General features: G+C 45.8%; 1 protein-coding gene across 3 annotated transcripts in view; it reads right to left on the bottom strand.

Annotated features, from left to right (window-relative positions):
• The window catches only part of MYO18B (myosin XVIIIB), a 196,215-nt gene that overhangs the window by 36,316 nt on the left and 140,861 nt on the right, over positions 1 to 19,038 (bottom strand). For all 3 annotated transcript variants that reach the window (XM_073312543.1, XM_073312542.1, XM_073312541.1), the window contains one exon: positions 18,190 to 18,375. In XM_073312543.1, the coding sequence (XP_073168644.1) occupies positions 18,190 to 18,375 (186 nt within the window). The remainder of the gene's footprint in view (positions 1 to 18,189; positions 18,376 to 19,038) is intronic.

The raw sequence follows: 19,038 nt of genomic DNA, 5'->3' as shown, positions 1-19,038 counted from the left end.
CGAGGAGGAATTCATGTTAGTAAAGAGCTCTGAGAGCCAGTGGCCGAAGGCACCAGAGACGTGCAAAGTTACCAATCATTTTGTGGGGAGTGGGGGTTAACATTGGATGGTATTGAGCAGGTGACTTAATACATTATACTGCCGCTGCGCTAATGCTATCGATGAGCTTGGGATTCTATTCGCAGCTTCTGGCCAGAGCGGGTTATTTAATTGTAGGCTGGAGAACAGAGATTGCTAATGAACGCTGGCAACAGGGCTTAACAATACCATTGTCCCTAAAACAGATGGGTCAGCAGGCAAGAGCTGTCGAGTTATGGTTATTATTAGAGGCACTGGGACTCTTCCAATACCGCGAAAAAATGTCATGCACATTTGTGTTCGCTCTTCATTAACCTTCAAGTAATTCACTTGTGCAAATCCACGTGAAAAGTGAATTTTAAGTCTGAATGCTCCACCTTTCACTGAAAGTTGACTCTGAACTTTACAGTCACTTATAGAAATGTGCGGCGGGAACGGAACATACTACATGATTTATGGAACCTGCCACGCAGCATGAATTGAGAATGTTCAGCACTTTCTGAAGAATGAACAAAGGAATTTGAGAATTTCATGACCAGTCAGTAGGCAATTTGTAAACAGAAAACAAGGAGAAATTGGTCAAGTAAATGATTGGCTCAGCTTGAACAGAACCAAATAAGCGTAAACAGGAGATCTGCTGTTTATGGATTGAGCAGAGGTCTAGGTTTGGTCTTATTTTATCCCAACTGATTCACACGTCCTTACACGGGGACAGCTGAATTTGTAAATAAACTATGTAAAAGAAGACATGATAGATTGGGGAAGGTTTCAGAGATTGTAACACTCATAGCTTTCCATCCTACAAGTTAATAAGTTGTTAGTTTATCCCATGTTGTACATACATTGAGGGCCTGATCCTTCACTGAAATCAATAGTAAATCTTCCATTACCTTCAATTGCCCAGAATCAAGCCCTTTGCTTTTAGAGACAAGCTATGGTAGAAGCAGACACAGCCAAATGCTATATACTGCACATGGTGAGTCTCTGGTGTACACTCTGCTCTCCAGCTGCACCCTTGGGAGTTCCATGCACAGAGCACGGAAGTGATCTAAGAGGTCTGCAGAGTGGATTTGAGAGTAGCCCTAGTTTAGCAGGTCAAAGCTCAACATTTATGGCATAATTTCTCTCTCCAGTCCACAGGAATGGAGTTAAGTACATTCTATAGGAAACAAGTTCCAGATGATTCAAGCAGGACAATCTTTCCTTAAGCCACAAATGGATGATGCTATCCTAAAACTGCTATTCATAGCATATATTGGGCTTTCCAATTAGCATATGCCTGGGATTTCAGCTACTATCAACATAATTGGTGCCTGCAACAATTGTACCTATTTTGCCCTTCTACTTAAATTCAAACATGGCATATCTGTACCACACAATTTTCTCGAGGAAAGGAATAATTATATCAACATAATTAAATTTCAAATGCAAAAATTATCTTCTTTGCATAAACTGACAATAAAGTTCCCAACATCAGAACACCATTATTCCAGGTAGCAATTAGAAAGACACCTTTGACACATCATGTTTCAAATTTGAATGTAAATGCAAGAAGCATTTTCCTTTTAATACACTAACCCCCATTAATTTTAAAATACTCATTAAGAATGGACTGTAGAGAGGTTCTGACTTTCCTATTGAGAAGAAACACAGAGAAACTTAGAAACATGTTTGTTGAGAAATGCAGCGAGCACCCACTTATATTGTTCTGACAAATCCTTCATGGTCATGAAACAAAGGAAGAAAGATCCAAGGAGATGAGCAGCAGCAGCCAGGAGGAGTTCACAGGCAGCCGACTAGGAAATCCCCAGACCCTTCTGGCAGGGAGAGGAGATAGCTTAGGACCCTCTGTGCCAGCAGGGGTGATCCTCCTGGGGCCAGATCTGCTGGCCCCAAAGCTGGATCTCACCAGCGAAGAGATGTAAAACAGCCACACCATCCTCCTTTCTCCAGCATCATTTTGATTCTGTGTTTTGCTTGTGGCCTTTCCTCACCTCCAGACATATCTCTGGCATGACTCGTTCTTGTTGCATTCTCCATGGAGCAAGCGCTCTGTGGGTTAACAGCACCTATCAGCATGGCATCTAAGAGAAACGGGTGGGGAGAAAGCTGCCCCTTTAACATCTCAGTCAGAGAGGAGGGTGAGACAGAACAAACACCACCAGCAGGAGGTCAGTGTGCGACACGGAGCATTTTACCAAACAGACAACAAAGCCCAACAACAGCCCTCTCTTCTGCACAACTTGGGCAGTTATGCAGGGCCCCCAATTACTTCTGAAACACCCCATCCATGCTCTCAGCATGGCACTCAGTTTTCCCGCCGTGACCTTAACACTGTCCCCAGCAAAACATGCCGTCCCTTCCTGGTGACCTTAGCTGTACCCCAACAGTCAGGGAGCACAGCAAGCTTGGCTAGCTCATGCACGGGGGTGTCTCTTTCTTACGTATCTCACCATTCAAGCATATTTAAACTGTCCTGTCAGCCCATAAAAGCTCTGCACGCTGTGTGAGAAATTGGGTGCGAAGCCGAAAGAGAGGATGCAAGCGAGGCTGTGCAGTGTGGATAGAATTGGGGTGATGCACAATGGCCCCCAGAAGACAGGCCAAGGTCTGACTGGACATGGACGGCAGTCACTGCCTCCAGGGCTCATCGGCGAGCAGGGTAAAATGTGTGCCCTGCCATGGCCCACGCGGTACCTGTCCTATGCATAGATCACCTCTCTGCTTCCCCAGGCTGCCAGGCCAGCTCCTTCCATCTCCAGTGAATTCACTTTAAAAATAAAGCCTGGCAGACCGAGCATCAGTCTGAAGGATGCCAGAGCCTGGTGCTGTTGTTCTACCTTTCTGGGTGGCAGCCCTAGGGTAGGCACCTCCTTCACTCATTCCTTTGGGAAATCTCCTGGCAGCTGTTCTCGTCGAGCTGTCGGTTCCCTCCCTCTTACGCTCACCTGTAGCTCTTTACTCCACCCCAATACACACCCCCAGGGGTGGGCAATGTCTCTGACACTTTCTCCAGGTTTCCTGGCTGATTTCGGCCAGGGTCTCCGACAGGAGGATCAGTTCCATCTGCTCGCATCAAGGCCCAACTGCTTCACTTCAATGCACACATACGGCAGTGCTCCTGCAGGTCATTCCTGTAGCACAGAGGTTCTCGATCTGCGGCCCGCAGGCCGCTTGCAGCCCGATCAGCGCAGAGCTGCGGCCCACGTGACATCCTCAGGGCCATACGGGTACTATTGGTTCCACAATGGTAAAGAGGTGGAGAAGCACCGCTGTAGCGCTTTCAGGTAGGAAGTGCTATTCTCACTCTGAAGAACAATTTGGCTTGAGTGTAATTCGGCACAGCACTTTACAGGGCAGAGGCCTCCAGAGCAGTGGCTGTCAGCCTTTCCGGACTACTGTCCCCCTTTCAGGAGTCTGATTTGTCTTGTGTACCCCCCAAGTTTCACCTCACTTAAAAACTACTTGCTTACAAAATCAGCATAAAAATACAGAAGTGTCAGAGCACACTGCTGCTGAAAAATGGCTTGCTTTCTCATTTTTACCATATAGTTATAAAATAAATCGACTGGAATATAAATATTGTACTTACATTTCAGTGTATAGTCTATAGAGCAGTGTAAACCAGTCATTGTCTGTATGAAATATTAGTTTGTACTGACTTCGCTAGGGCGTTTTATGTGGTCTGTTGTAAAACAAGGCAAATATCAAGATGAGTTGATGTCCCCCCGGGCAGACCTCTGAGTACCCCAGGGGTATGCGTAGCCCTGGTTGAGAAACACTTCTCCAGAGTGATGTAGGCTGGAAACTCTTATCACCTACTGTTCTGCAAGCAAGACTGATGAAGACTGATCAACCCTCTCCATTCAAAAACTCCGAGAAGCGACGCTGAGAACCCCGGGCTATTTAGAGCGCACACGTGTTGCGCTAATCAACCGCTCCCACTGCCTGCATGACCCCCAGTGGTTTGCGTTGCAATTCATTCACCTCAAGTCACACCAAGGAGCACAGAGGGAATGAATATCGCAGCTGAAAGGACCATTTGCTCTATTGTGTATCACCACACTTATCAGACACGAGGAAATAACTCATGGGGCTCTGGGTTGGAAGGATTCGAGCTGTGGGATTGTTATGCCCATGCCCTTCTCTATCAGTGCACCATGCCTGCCATGGGAAACACTCTCTCCCTCTCTCTTTCCAACAAAAGCAAAGACGATCCCCTGCCACAACAGGAAGCTGTAGATAACAGACGGTGCAGCCGCACGGAGCCCAGACACTCCTGGAACCAGCCAATGGCTAGTCACAGATCAGCCACACCCTGGCAAAGACGAACAAGGCTCTGCTGCTTGACAGTTGTTTTGTTATTAGCTTAGCTGTTTCTGCCTTTGGCTGTGTTTCCCGCTTCACAGAGGGTTAGAAGGGGAGATGGCCAATCAGCTCCTGTCTGGTCCGTCCTCTCATTCAGGACAGAACTGTCCCATGCAGCACCCTATCTGGTGCTAAAGGGTGACCAGTTTAGTTGGAGAGGGCCACTGGAACCTCAGGAAGCAGGCAAGGCTGCTGGGATTGCAAAGGGTGATGGATCCGGGGAGCTGGCTGAGCTAACAGGGGAAGCGGAGAGAAGGAGTTTGTTGAAGGTGTATGGAGGACAGAATTGTTGCAGTAAAGCACAGGACAGATGCTGGGTGTTCACTGACAAGGTGGCACTAGCCTGTAGTGGGTTGGTCTATAGAAGATTTTAGATGCTAAAGGGATGGAGGAACCTTTCCATATTTGCAGCTTTTCTAAAAATCTGTCTCCTGTTTGTACTAATCTCATGTGTATTTACCCTGTAATTATGGAAATCACCCCGATTATTACTGTAATTCCTGCTAAAATATACTTTGTTTGATAGATGTACCATCTATTTATGCAAAGTGGCCCAAATTGGATTTTCCTACCAACTACGTGGGTGGATAAATTGCCTTAATGTACAGCACTGTCAAAAAAAACCTGTACAATACTGTACAGTCAATAGTTCAAAAGCATTTATTTTAGAAAGCCGAGGTTAATATTACCCAACTTGGAATATGAATTAAAGTCTTCCAAGATAACAGGGAAGAGAATTCAGGCTGCCATTGTTATTGTATAACAAAAGCCATATGTAGCAAAAAAAACTATGTGTCTCAGTGAGGAAACCTTGTCTTCAAAATCTGTATAGAAAATTTTGCAATTCATTCCATTCTGGTGGGTCTGTGACTGTTGTCACATGCTTAAAGTTCCCAGCCGTGGCATTTTCCAAATAAGATTTCATATAAGACCATTTACTGCTGATCTAATTAAACATTATCAAAATTCTGGCAATATATGTCATCAGCAAAGCAAGGAACTCTGCCCTTCTAATGCAATTGTCAATGCTGCTCAGTTATGAAAATGAGCCCAATGCTTTTCCCCTGAGATCGCCCTTCGCCTCAAATACTCCTTTGAACGTCCCCTTTCATATTGTCCTTTGTGGGCACTGTGATTCCCAGACTGATCCGCCATGCATGTCCCAGTGTGGCATAGAGAAAGAGAGACGCTGTGCTGGGAAAATATTGTTTCCGCTTTGTGAATGCTCCAGGAAAAAAATAGGGACGTGAGGTTCAACGAGTGGAAGTCACGCAGCACACTCTGTTTAGCTTCACTGGAAACCTGTGAAAGCAAACCAGTGATCAACCAGCGATTTCCTTCTATTCGGCAGCAAGCAGTGACGTCACAGACAAGTGCATTGTGTACAACAGGCAGTGAGAGAATGCGAGGACAATGGGGTTTTATTATGCATGATAACATGCTTGAAACACTGTCAGTGTCAAACGCTTTCCAGGTTGGAGGTTCTTGAAGTCTTTAATTATTGATTGTGGGTCAGGTTCTGTTCTCAGTTACTCCAGTGTAAATCCAGAGGAGTAACTACATTGCCTTTACTGGTGTCATGGAGATCAGAATCTGGCGCTTTTGCTCTAGAGTTTGATAACATTATGCAGCATTACCTCCAGTGCCTAGAAGACAACATGATTTAAAGTTGTGTGATAAGCCTCTTTCCAGGCTGTGCAATTTGTTATGCTCCTGACTTGGCCAAATGAAGGTGCTTTGTGCTTTGGGTTTCTTTTTGCAATCACGACTGAATCCAGCTAAGACGAGCTGAGCAGAATCTCCTCTATGTGTTGGAAATGGGAAGGCAAAGCAAGGCCAGCAGTGACCAAGGCATCTGCAAATAAAAGGGGGAGAACTGCAAATGCCCTCAGCTGCAATGGGTTGGATGACAAGAAGAGCATGATCAGAGCACAGTGAATAGTTCGTGGTGGATAATTTATACAATTTGCCTCATTTAATGGTTCGTGGCCTATTGACGAGCACCTGACATTCTCAAGGTCATTTGAAATTATTTCAACAAAATCTTCTTCGGGAGACAACTGTCTGTTGGCAGTTCGCTGCAAATGCTCCATATTTGAAATTCAAACTATGTTCAGGTTTGATTGGATACATAGGTCACATGGTATTGTTTCTGCTCCTCCCACTGGAGGAGCATAACTTTTAGAGTCAGGTTTCTGGTGTGAATAGCAAAGACTGCAAATTCAGAATTTGCTTCCACAGTCTCCAATATTCACTTAAACACATGTTCTTTCCAAGAACACTCCTGCCAGTGAACACAGCGGCTATGTTGACTCATATATACTGGCTAGCATACATATATATTATCTGATAATACTACCCACAATATATATTTCCAAGCATTTAAGCATACATGTTATTAAGTATTAATATAGCAGTTATATAGCCCAGACGGGTCTGTATCTGATTATAATCATGTTCACTTATGCTAAGTATCCCATAATACCTTGCAGTAGCTGAAGTAAGCTTTGTCTTAAGATAGGAAAACTGTCAGTATCAGGATACATAATTGTTTCCTCATTACAACGGATAAGAAGTTACTCTCACAAATCTTTTTATCCTGGTACCAGCCTAGGAGCTGCCTTCATACCCCTTAGCGCCTGGAATGCTTGTACCCAGAACAAAGATAAAGCTGCACCATTACCAGGCATGCATGGGTTCAGAACAAAAGATGAATGGGTGGTATACCATGGTACTGGTAATGAACAAGGTAAAAAGCTGATTAATTGAATCTAGTTTCAGGTCACATATATAGTACCTTTTACTGGTACACAAATAGGGTATATAAAGATGGCTTTAGGGCTGTAACTTTGGGAATCACACCTTCTATGAAAGGTGAAAGCACCATCACTCCACGGCATTGCTCTTCGTAGACTGGTAGAATCTTTTTCCTGCACCATATTAATGAACCTTACTGACACTGGTTATTTGGGCTCTAGAGTATATTTCATAATGGCCCAAAGTGTAGTCAAGCAATTGACTATACAATTTATCAACAGCTGAAATAATCACAGAAAGAAAACACTACTAAGGCAAAACTCAGACAAAACACATTCCTTTAAAAACATGAACAAATATTTAGGTTTTTTGCAGTATTTGCACAGCTCTAACAAATATAACAAATGGACAGCAACAAGGTGTTTAAACATTATTGGGGAGAAATGGTTTAGAAACATACAAATTCCAGAAAAGGAAGCCTGTCACTCCTGGGCTGGGTACACCAGATGAATGTTTATAACTCTGACATGCCCACTGCTCAAATGCTCCCTCAAAGCCCTCTGCTCTGCAGTGGGCTGGGAGAACACCAGCCAAAGGGCCCACTCCGTACCTAAAACCAAAGTTTGGACTGGACTGTCCAATGCTAAAGGTCACTTGCAGATGAAACCATAAATAGGGAATGACAGAATCCTGCTGAGCCTGCAAATGGAGTTGCTTGGATCTGTCAAGGCATCAGGGAACTAGTAAGACATTTATTTATTGACACCTGATGGCAGTTTTGACAGACATGCAGGAGAAAATCCAAATCACAAGCCTATTCTGCATTTCCTTTACTTGTGTTGGACTGAGTTACACCCATGCACTGTGGTCTTCAAGACCTGGATGCGAGATAGCATCCTCTTGGCACAGAGAGCCCCCCTTGGAAGTCTGTTTCTCAGTGGGAGCGCCGGGCCAACAATCCTGTCAAGCTCAAACCTCGCGTAGAGTTGTTGCTAGACAATGAGATGTTTTTTCTGTGGTGAGAACCACCCGCGGTGTTAGGTCATGTTTAGATTTGAGCCATGCTGAGGCCTGTCTGTGGCTTGACCTGCCAGACCCCAGATACAGGTATGTTTGTAGCAGGAGGACAGATCCTCCCCCTCTGCCTCTGTGGAAAGAAGAGATGAAAATCGGATGGATCCAGGCAGAGACCGGATGGAAGGGCTGGGAAACCACCTGGGCCTAGGGAAGCCGTGGTAGGAGTTGGGGCCAGAGAGGCAGCCACTCTCCATAGCTTCAGCCCGCTCACACCCAGCGAGGGAGCTCACGCTGACTTTGGTGGCAATTCCAGAAAGTTAACGTTGGCAAGGCCCCCTTGGTCAGGGTGTGCGGGCAGCGCCCCCAGGATACAATCAAAAGGAAGCTGCAAGTGCTGGCTCACAGGCTCTCTGCTCGGTCAAAGCTGGGCTCAGGTGCACTGAAAAATGGGAGCAGGTTCCAGCTTCCTTATTCAGAGCCACCCGGGCCAGCAGGAGGTGCCCACTCTGAGGCAGGCTGCTGGCAGCGCTGGAGAAAGGTCCCTTCTGCCAGGGGAAGGTGGGTGGAGTGGGGCTCAACTTTGGCACCCCCAAACTGTCTTTTCCCCCCCGTCCATGGCACAGTCACTCTTACCCCAGACTATGTCTGCTCCACACCAGTGCAGATTCTCCCTACACAGGGGCAACTTCCACTGGGAGTCTCCAGTCTCCTGCATGGGAATAACCCACCCAGGCAATGGCGAAGAACAACACCCTACCGGCCCATCCCACTTGCTGCTTCATCAGCCTAAGCCAGCTCCAAGGCTCTGAAAAGGGATTTACAAGCCTTTCTTTCTTACAACTCAAATGGTGTTTAGTTGGCCTCAAAATCATTTCAAGATAAGGCAAAGCAGAGATTAGCCAAAGTGAAATAATTTTGTGTGGCTTAGTCTATAATGGATTTGTGGTCAGAAGACTTGGAAAATGGATTACGGTTCCTTCATGTCTCTGTTGTTTTTGTGTGTATTCTGCTGTCGCAACATAAACTTTGTCAAATTTCCCATCCACCTTTAAGTGAAGTGTAATCTAATTAAAGATGTTTGGATCAGCTCTATTTGAATAATTTAATGTACACTTGCAGCATTCATCAATCAATATTATTTTTAATTAAGTAATTAACTTTAAGGTTTTCAGCAAGTTTGACGTGACAAAATTTCCCGTCTAAGTCTCAGGGGAGACAAGATGAGTATCTGTTTCTAACCTCTCAAATACAGGCTTTATTTGCAATTGGTACTAGCAACTGCAAGGGCCAACTAAGTGCTATAGAAATTTTTTCCCCAGTGACGAAACAAAACCGCACGTCTTATATGCAATGGATCTAATTATGCTAAGGTAGATTGCCCAATAAAAGCTTTTCGTATCATGCTCTCCCATCTCACAGTGAGGCTTAGAGAGATTGACTTTGCTGGATATCATCTGTGGTTAAATTTAGCTAAAGTCATTAGCTTTTAGGGAAAGGCACAACTCCAACAGACTTGTGCCAGAAATGTTCAGAGATGGGGACTGTAAGCTGGTCATTGGCTGTTCAAAGCATTTAGTTAAAATTCTGTTGATGTCCTTTAATTTGCTTTATAGGGCAACCCCTTTGAGAATCCAGGAGCAGTTCATACACCTCACTACAAGTATAAATATCCTGTATTTCTTCTATCAAGCTCCCAGCAAAGACTGAGAAATCATTAAGACCTGCAAATGAAAACAGTTTGTAAACACCAAGGCTATAATGTGCTAAGCCGTTCTGGATAGCACGCTGATAACACTACTGTAATTAGGAAGGCTATCTTCTGTCATGAGAACCATAAAAGGTGTTATTTACACTGTGACTGTAGCCTAAATTACCTTCCAGATGGGATTTTTTGAAGAAATACTTGAGATCTCACTTAAAATAGTTAACAGTGCTCAAAGTTTCACATCTATTAATAGAAGAAATATTTAGAAACGTTAAAGTAAACTTGTACATACTTGGTTTTAAGGTAAAGGTCAGATTCTCGTCTCTGCCACATTGTGTGATGTGGGAGCAGCAGCATCTCAGAAGCACCTTAACTGAGATCAGAATCTGGCCACCTGCATGCTGCTGAACTTGTTGAAAGCCAGGGGAAGGCTACACAGCGGCTGACATTGCTAACCAGGTCCTGAGGCAGAGGACTAATTATTACACCAGGAATCCATATTACAGCCTGGAAACTTTAGCCTCAGTGCAGGTCTAGATGGTTCTAACTTAGCAAGTCATTCCCCCGCCACAGCACACACGGCGTCTTGGAGAACACTCTTGCCAGCTGTCGTTCTCTTTGATTCCCTGATCCTGGCCCAAGATATCCCTTACCCAGGGAGAATGGGAAGCTTGCTATCAGTCAGCACCATCCCTGACTCCTATCCCAGGCTCCCATCTGAGGCCCTTCTGCGGGTGCTCCATGGAAGTCTGGGCCTGGGACGATGAAGCAGGGCAGGAGATTGCTAGCACTGCTGGGATCATCTGGGTATACAGATACTCATCTGGGTATACCTCACCAAAGAAGTTCCCTGCCATTGCAGGGGCCTCAGGCACTGATGGTATTGTCTGTCCATAGCACACAGTAAGTGCAGTCGCCTAAAGGCTGTAATACTCTAGACTAATTCAGGTTATTGGGTTCAGTACAAGGGGGTAGGTGGGGTTCAGTGGCCCGGGATGTGCAGGTCAGATGAGTTCTCCTGCAGATCACAGCTTACCATATTCCTTATTTACAAGGGCCGTGTTAGCAACACATCCAGCATGTGCAGAATGGTCCTGCTTAGGTCTGACTCTTAGCTGTGAAAAACTGGAGGCTTTCCACTGAACTTCACAGATGCTATAAAAAGAACAGGAGGACTTGTGGCACCTTAGAGACTAACCAATTTATTTGAGCATCAGCTGTAGTCTCTGAGGTGCCACAAGTCCTCCTGTTCTTTTTGCGGATACAGACTAACACGGCTGCTCCTCTGAAACAGACACTACAGTTACACAAATGCTTCCAGGATGCCGCTATCGGATTGCACCGTTACCCTTACCTGCCAGACACTTGTCAGCTTACAGAGAGGCAATGTCCTGCATGAACTGTGAAAAGGGTGCCCCCTCTCTCTCATTGCTACTCCTCCCAAACCTAGGGGTACCCCCACACTTCTGGGAAGAGGCAGGACCATGGTGAGAGCCCAGCCTAGGGAAAGAAAGTGTGCCTATTATGTCTAGGGCCCTAAGAAATTCACGGCCATGAAAAACGGGTCGCGGACCGTGAAATCTGGTCTTTTGGGGGCTTTTACCTTATTCTATACCAATTTCACGGAGGAGACCAGCATTTCTCAAATTGGGGGTCCTGACCCAAAACCGAGTTGCAGAGGGGTCACAGGGTTATTTTAGGGGTGTCACGCTGCCTTCAGAGCCGGGCGGCTGGAGAGCGGCATCTGTTGGCCGGGCGCCCAGCTCTGCAGGCAGCAGCGCAGAAGGAAGGGTGGAAATACCAGACCATGTCGTCCTTCCTTCTGCGCTGCTGCTGGCCGTGGCTCGGCCTTCAGAGCCGGGATCCCGGGCAGCAGCTGCCACCCTCCGGCCGCCCAGCTCTGAAGTCTCCCCCGCCGCCAGAAGCAGCAAGAAGTAAGGGTAGCAGTACCGCAACCCCGCCACACACACACAATAACCTTGCGACACCCCCCCACACACACACACACAAACTCCGTTTTGGGTCAGCACCCTTCCAAGCACAACACCCTGACAGCTCAGATTTAAATAGCTGAAATCATGACATTTACGATTTTTAAAATCCCACGACCGTGAAATTGACCAAAATGGACCCTGAATTTGGTAGGGCCCCAGTTACGTCAGCTGGGCATGTCGTATGGCTACTGATTGTTCCGCTAGAGAATTTCATGGCACGGCATGGCCTCTGAGGGCATTTTAGCGTGTGGAAAACTCCCACTGGTGCTGTTGGCCTCTTTGCACTTCAAGCTGTAATCCCAGCCCGCAGGGAGATTTTTTTCCCCTCTTAAAAGACAAGCAGCTGTAAATAGTTCAATCAGTAACCATGTGAGGCACAAGAGGACCTCTTCTGCAAGGCATCCGCTCTGGTGTGCTTTCAACAAGTGCTTTGCATTCACTGCGTGTTAACATGACCTTTGTAGTGATGGGATGAATAATTAAAACGCGGATCTAGGAAACCTGTAGTTATTATAATTAAAGTCTCACTGTCATGCATTTAGCCATCTCTGTGCTAGAAAATCTGCAGTTGCAAAGGGGAATGCCTGCCAGCACTGCACAAACTAGCCCTGAAAACTGCAGGGCCGGGACAAGGCACGCAATGAAGACGCCCCGCAGCAGTTGCCAGAGGACCCTGCCCTTTCAAAGATGGCTACTGAGACAACAGCTGACACCTGCAGCCGCTCCTAGGATGCTCGGGCACTGCGGGCTTCTTCTCACCCACCTTCAGAGTGGGGTAGCTGGGAATAGGCGTCCTGAAAATCATCACTGCCTCTCTAAGGCTCGTAGCACGCTTACAACCGACTCCTACTCACGCATCCCCCTATGTAACAGCACAGCATGGAACCTGACCACCATGCGCCTGGTAACCTGCAGTAACTAATAGATGTACAGGGGCAGGTCTTTAGCTGATGGAAACTGTCATAGCTCTATTGGGGCCTCAATTGCAGCTATGACAGTTTAACCCAGCTGAAGATCTGCCCGATAACATTTAAGGCCAGAAGGAACCCTTATGATTGTCTAGTCTCCGACCTCTCCTGTATAACACAGGCCAAAGAATTTCACCCTGTAATTCCCCTGTCAAGCCCATAATGAACGAGTGTGCACATCAGATTAGAAGAGAGCTGGGTTGGCTTTTAAGCTCCCAAGAGTTTATTCTAAATAGTCAGATAACTTAGGGTCATGTCAAAAAAGAGAAGAGGATTTCAGTTTCTGCTGTAGCACAGAGAGAGCAGGTGGCTGGGATTAACCCTTTTAACCTCTGGGCGCTCAGCACTGCGGCGGAGAGAAGAGAAGCAGCCAGCAGCCCTGAGCATGTCCTGCAGATCCCCACCCTTCAGGAGGAGGAGACATAGCTTCTGGGAGGATACTTTTCCCCCACACAACAGAAGACGAGATCAAGAGGCCCTTGAGCACACGCCACTCACTCCACAAGGAAGCAAGCACCAAAAACTAAAGTCAGAGTGGGCTCTTGTAAATAAGGCCCTCTCATGTGGAGGATTAATAAAGCAAAGCAAATGTTATGGCTCCTGGCCCTTTTGCCTTGGGGCCAACAAATCCTTGTGCCTTGTCTGAATTTTCCACAATGGATAATGGAATAGGGACCTGGAGGCTCCTATCCCCAAAATGTCCAGATTTGAGTCACTCACCAAGAGCCTGTGGATTCAGACTGAAATTCCAGCCCTACGGCCCAGCTCAGATGCCAAGGTAGCATCCCCACAAAGCACAAGTCAGTACTAAGGCACTGATACCAATCAGAACTCTTTTCAGAGTAGCCGCAGTAGCTCACGAAAGCTTATGCTCAAATAAATTTGTTAGTCCCTAAGAGTGCCACAAGTCCTCCTTTTCTTAATCTGAACTCTGTAGTAAAGTGGTCACCATAGGGAAAACTGGATTACCCAAAGTATTAGGAGATGTATCTATGTTCCAGTCCTCCCGTCAGTGGGAGCCATTCCCCCTCCCGCACCCCCAGCACATTCAATTTTACTTTGGTTTTTTTTATGATGCAGTTGGAATAAAGCAGCACATTCCCAGCCTGCACTCCTGCGCACAGAGCATCAGTTTTGTTCCACTGTACAGACCTTTTACAAAAAATCTCCATGAGGAAACAGTGAGTTTGGGCAAGTTTGCCACTGGTTTAAGTTAGTGGAATGGTGGGAAAGAATTTCCCTTTACACGTAAATGTTTTCATATGGCTTCCCCACTGTGAGACGTGAGCTATTGACATTTTATGTATTCACTCATATCTGAGCATGGCAAATGCACTGTTTAGCACTCTTAGAAGGAACACTGAATTTTGAAAATCCACCTGCACAACAAGTAAGTCTCTTCCATCCATTTCTCCAATTCACTTAGTGGAATGAGGGGCCAAACGCGACATAGGACGAAGGAAGAAATGTGTTTATTTCATTTATTTATTTTGGTTGGTGCAGACTAGGGCTTAAGTACTGTTAAGTGAATAATTCATGCAGGATTTATAATTTATGTTGGATTTAGCAGGAGCAGAGCCATACATGGTTGTCTATTCACTATTTATGTTCTCACCACCAGTTGACAAGCACGGCTGGGCACTGAGATCACAGTTCTCCTGCAATGTTTTATTTAAACATTATTAAAAGTACACACAGTCCTAAGGAATGTCTTCACTTTCAGGGAATATTAGACTCTGCTGCCATAAAGCCTCTTGCTCTCAGGGAATTAGTGTTTGCTCAAAATACTCACTGGATTCCAACATAACTCACTAGAAGGTCTTCATCCAACCCCTCCACACACGATGGTCCATCCCCACCTCCACCAGAAAAAGAGAGGTTTTTTTGGCTCATTTCACTAGCCTGGGCAATGGGCATTGGATATGCCTAAATGCTTTCTGAAGGGCCTTACCTCCCAGCATAGCAGTGTTCCTTAACTGCTTTCCTTTAGGCTCATGTATTTGTGTAGCAGATGTCAGACAAACTCAGATATCTTGGTATCTGGGTAAATTTAAATCAACCTACATGTCTTTAGCCTTTGCTTATGGCTCTGTTATTTTTACGGGATTTTTGTGTTGCCTCAGGGAGACATCTAAACTAGGATTCTCTCTGATGCCTTAGGTTCTTCAAAACCTAGCCCTAGAAATTAAAGTATCAGGTGTTGTGTTACATAGCCCCATAAATGTCTCCATGAAGCATTCAAAAATCCTTTGTTTATGTTTATGCTTATATTTTCCAAACACAATTAACAGAATCTGCGCACTCTTCTAAAAGACAACATCCAAGGTTTCAAAAATGATGCATTTCTACTGAATGCCCTTCTGAATTAGCTGAACCACTAGAGTCTGCAAAAATGGCAAATACACATTCTTGGAATTAGCCAAGTATCCAGTGCTCTTTAATTGTGAGTGCAGCCTAGAGCTGGTTCAGATACAGTTAAGGAATTGATCGGAACATTTGATAGATTTCCTTTCATTCCTGGGGGAAAGTGGGTCCTTTCTAGACAGAATTTTCTGGCCATCTATACAAAATTTGCCTACAAACATACCTAAGACAAAGTGTGTTTGAGCCCCCCGCAACAAAAATCACTCAGACTAAAACACCTTTTCCTGGGGGCATCAGGGATGGCACTTTTGCTAAAATAAATGATGAAATCTACTTTGTTGTTTTAGTAAACAAAGGGAATCGTTGCTGTCTGGCAGGTATCAAAAGTTGCTGGGATGACAGCCATATTAGAAGCAGGTATTTTATGAATGCCTTTTCCTTTCATGGTGGGTTTGTCACTCACTGTTAAATAAAAGCTTGAAGGAGACTGAAAAGTGAAAATGAATCAGTGTTGCCCTGATTTTCTCTTTTTAGCTTCAGTCTAAATCTGGCCATGATTTTGTAAATTTAGAGCAGGTGAATTGTTCATCACAACTGATTAATGTGCTACTTGGATGGAGAAAGTCCTCTCTTTTGCGGGCTGTACAGTTCAGATGAATGGTTGCAAAAGGGAAACTTGTGACATGAGTTAAGTCTCTTTCCATTCAAATTTCTCCCTTCCTCTCTCAATGCACAAAGACACACTGGCCATTGTGGATAGCTCCTACTTGTGCCTCTGTTCAACACCACGAGATGGGGAAGGAGGGATAGGGCAGCTGGGTGAATAGAACAGTTTACTACAGATCATTCTGGATCAGCGGTTTGCAACCTTTTCCATACTGTGGCCCCATGTTACAACAGAACACATGCTGGGAGAGTGACGAATGGAGGTCTACTCTTCTATGTAAGCAATTGCTCTGGTTGCCAGGGATGCTATGCAGTGAAGAACAGGAGAGTATGTGGGGTTCACAGTTATGAATAGGATGAGAAAGCATCCTCCCCTCGCATAGAGGAGAAGGGAATACCACGCAACAAGTCACACCAGGCAACAAGTCACACTCGATTACTGAAAGCCTGTAATAAAATACTACATCAATAATAATCACTCATGAAGTAACATCCCCCAAATCCGCCCCTTCCCTTGAAAATTAACACAGGAAATGATGTGTTACACCCTCTATGATACTGCAAATGCACGAACGTTCAGGATCTGCAGGGCGATGGCAGAAACACAGCTACTCCCAGCTCCTCTGCTGGTGGATGGCCGAGGGCACCACACTCATGATTACACACGTGCTGGCCTAAGGCTGCAACATCTCTTTCTCGGTCCTCGTCCAATAAACCACATTCTTAAAAAATTTCTTGTGAACTGGAAATTCTGAAAACTTTTCATTTTGGAAACACTGATACATAGTGTTTCTGAAACAAAATGTGTTCCCGGGGCCCCGGCAGCTGCTGATGGAGATCGTCCGTATTCTGCTCAGTGTCACCACTGGCAGCCGGTAAACAGACAAGAATCATTATCAGTTTCAGTCAGCAGATGCCGGGGCACCCAGAGCCCATGGCCTCAGGGCAGCTCTGCCACACAGACTATCCCAGGCTTGCAGACTCTCAGGCCAGCAGGCCCCAGTCTGCACAGCAGGGATGCTCTGGAGCTGCAAAACCTGGTAGTCCACCTGGAATCCTGCCTGCGAGTCAATGACAGTTCATCGAAACTGGACATTTGCATAAAACATTTCAGGTTTGACAGATCGGCGTTGTCTGAAAAAACTCTGTGTTGTTGGAAAATTCCCAACCAGCACTCGCCTGGCTAACGTTCTCAGTATTTATTGGAGCTGAGCAGGCAAAGCAATTCCTTTATTTGATCAAACCAATGAGTACAGGGACTGCCCTAGCTGCACTGGCCAAACCTACATGAAGAGTGGGATGCTAGGGAGCCAGAATAACAGGTTCAGTTAAATGGTTTGGGGACGAGAGGGGAGGGACAGCGATATACAGCACCACCAGCGAGCTGCGCTGACTGCTCGCAGCGCTCTGCTTGTCAAAACCAAACCTGATGTGGCTGACATTAGAGAAATCCAGGACAAGCAGTGGGAGGAAGTGGCCCGTAAAACATGACTTATCTTGCTTGAGGGCTAACTCCAACAATAAATTGGTTAGACCTATCTGGAAATACCAGGCACACAGAACATCAAGCAGAAAATTACCTGTTGTTCTGGGACCCTTGGGCCAATCTGCAGGTTACTGGGAGGCTTCCAAAGAAAAAACTGTGTGCGACAGACAGCAATGGGTGCTGCAAACTCTACAGGACCCCCCCACACACACACCCCCTGCATGCTGTGACTGAGAGCAAACTGGCTAGTCTAGGCCAATTAGATAGCACAACTCAGGACATAATTTATTTTCCAGCATCACAGCATCCCCCTCCCCAGGGTATGTTGTTATATGTGCCAACTATCAGATTTCATAGAGCAGCACTCGCGTGAAAGACTGCTGGATAGAAATCGGTTTCTATCTAGAAGGCCCCAAGACGTGGGGCAGCATGAATTTTAAACCTGCATCTGCCATGGCAGCTCATGCATGTCTCTGCTTCCCATGCACCAGACCGTACACGCACTCTGGCAATTATGTTCTAACTAACCACTAAAAGGCAACACAAGTCCAGAATAAATCCAGCCAAGTATCTAAGCACCCAAGTGATGGATACCTCAGAACAATGCAGACCTGGTCAAGCGATAACCATCCTTGACCATCTGAAAAAAATGAGCCATATTCATGAGGGGTAAAGAGCTACTGATGCTGCAATGCGCCCTTCCCAGCACCCCAGCCCAGGAGAGTCCATTGGCATCTGACACAAGGCAATACCCTCTCTTATATGATAGCCCACTCCTCTTCTTACCAGCTCCATACGCCTGCGACTGGCTTCCAGCTCTCTCTGCACCAGCTCATTCATATCTGCTTTCATCTCCTCCATGCGCATCTGGTAATACTTGGTGTTCTCCTTCTCTCGAGCCTCCGACTCTGCAGCCTTCTCCAACTCCTCTCCCATCTTTATTACACTGTCCCGCAACCGAAGGACAAGCATCTGGAGTGATAGGGAGGGGGACAAAAGGCAAAGGAGTTTTCTTAAATAAAGGATTACAAAGCGTTTTTTCCCCTTCTTTAATCTTTTATAGTGATGTAGTTGGAGGAATGCTCTCCCTTTCTGACCCCTACAGAAAGTCAGCTGATGCCATGAAGCATGAAGTTTATATATACTACTCATTGTATCAATACATTGTATTGTATTGTATGCCGCCAATGCTCGTAATGGTCATGATATTAAGCAGCCCGTGCTTGTCTCAGTGACCCTGCGATGCAATGAATCCCATACAGGCTGACTGTGAACTACTCAAAGCACTGTTTCCTTCGGTGGCTTTAAAATGATGGCTCTTTAATTTCATTGCACAGCCCATTGCACTTATTGGGGGCAGTTTTAAGAACCCTGAGAGCTTCAGCAGTGCTCCAATCACGTTGCAATCTTGTGTGGAATGCAGGGTAGACCGTAGTGGCACACAGTGTCCCATCATTCATTACCCATCGCCTAGAGCAGGGAAACAATTTGGGAGGCAAGCACCGCATTGCATCACATTTCCTCTCTCCTTTCCCATCCTGCTGGTATATTTCCCTTCCCTTCCCCTCCACCCCACTCCATGTTTAAAGCAGACACATTAGAACTCACCAGACTGAGACAAACACATGGTACTGT

The sequence above is a fragment of the Lepidochelys kempii genome, chromosome 15 (assembly GCF_965140265.1).
Source record: "Lepidochelys kempii isolate rLepKem1 chromosome 15, rLepKem1.hap2, whole genome shotgun sequence".
Taxonomy (NCBI): domain Eukaryota; kingdom Metazoa; phylum Chordata; order Testudines; family Cheloniidae; genus Lepidochelys; species Lepidochelys kempii.
The sequence above is the reverse complement of the archived record's forward strand: the minus strand, read 5'-3'. Positions and strand labels throughout refer to the sequence as shown.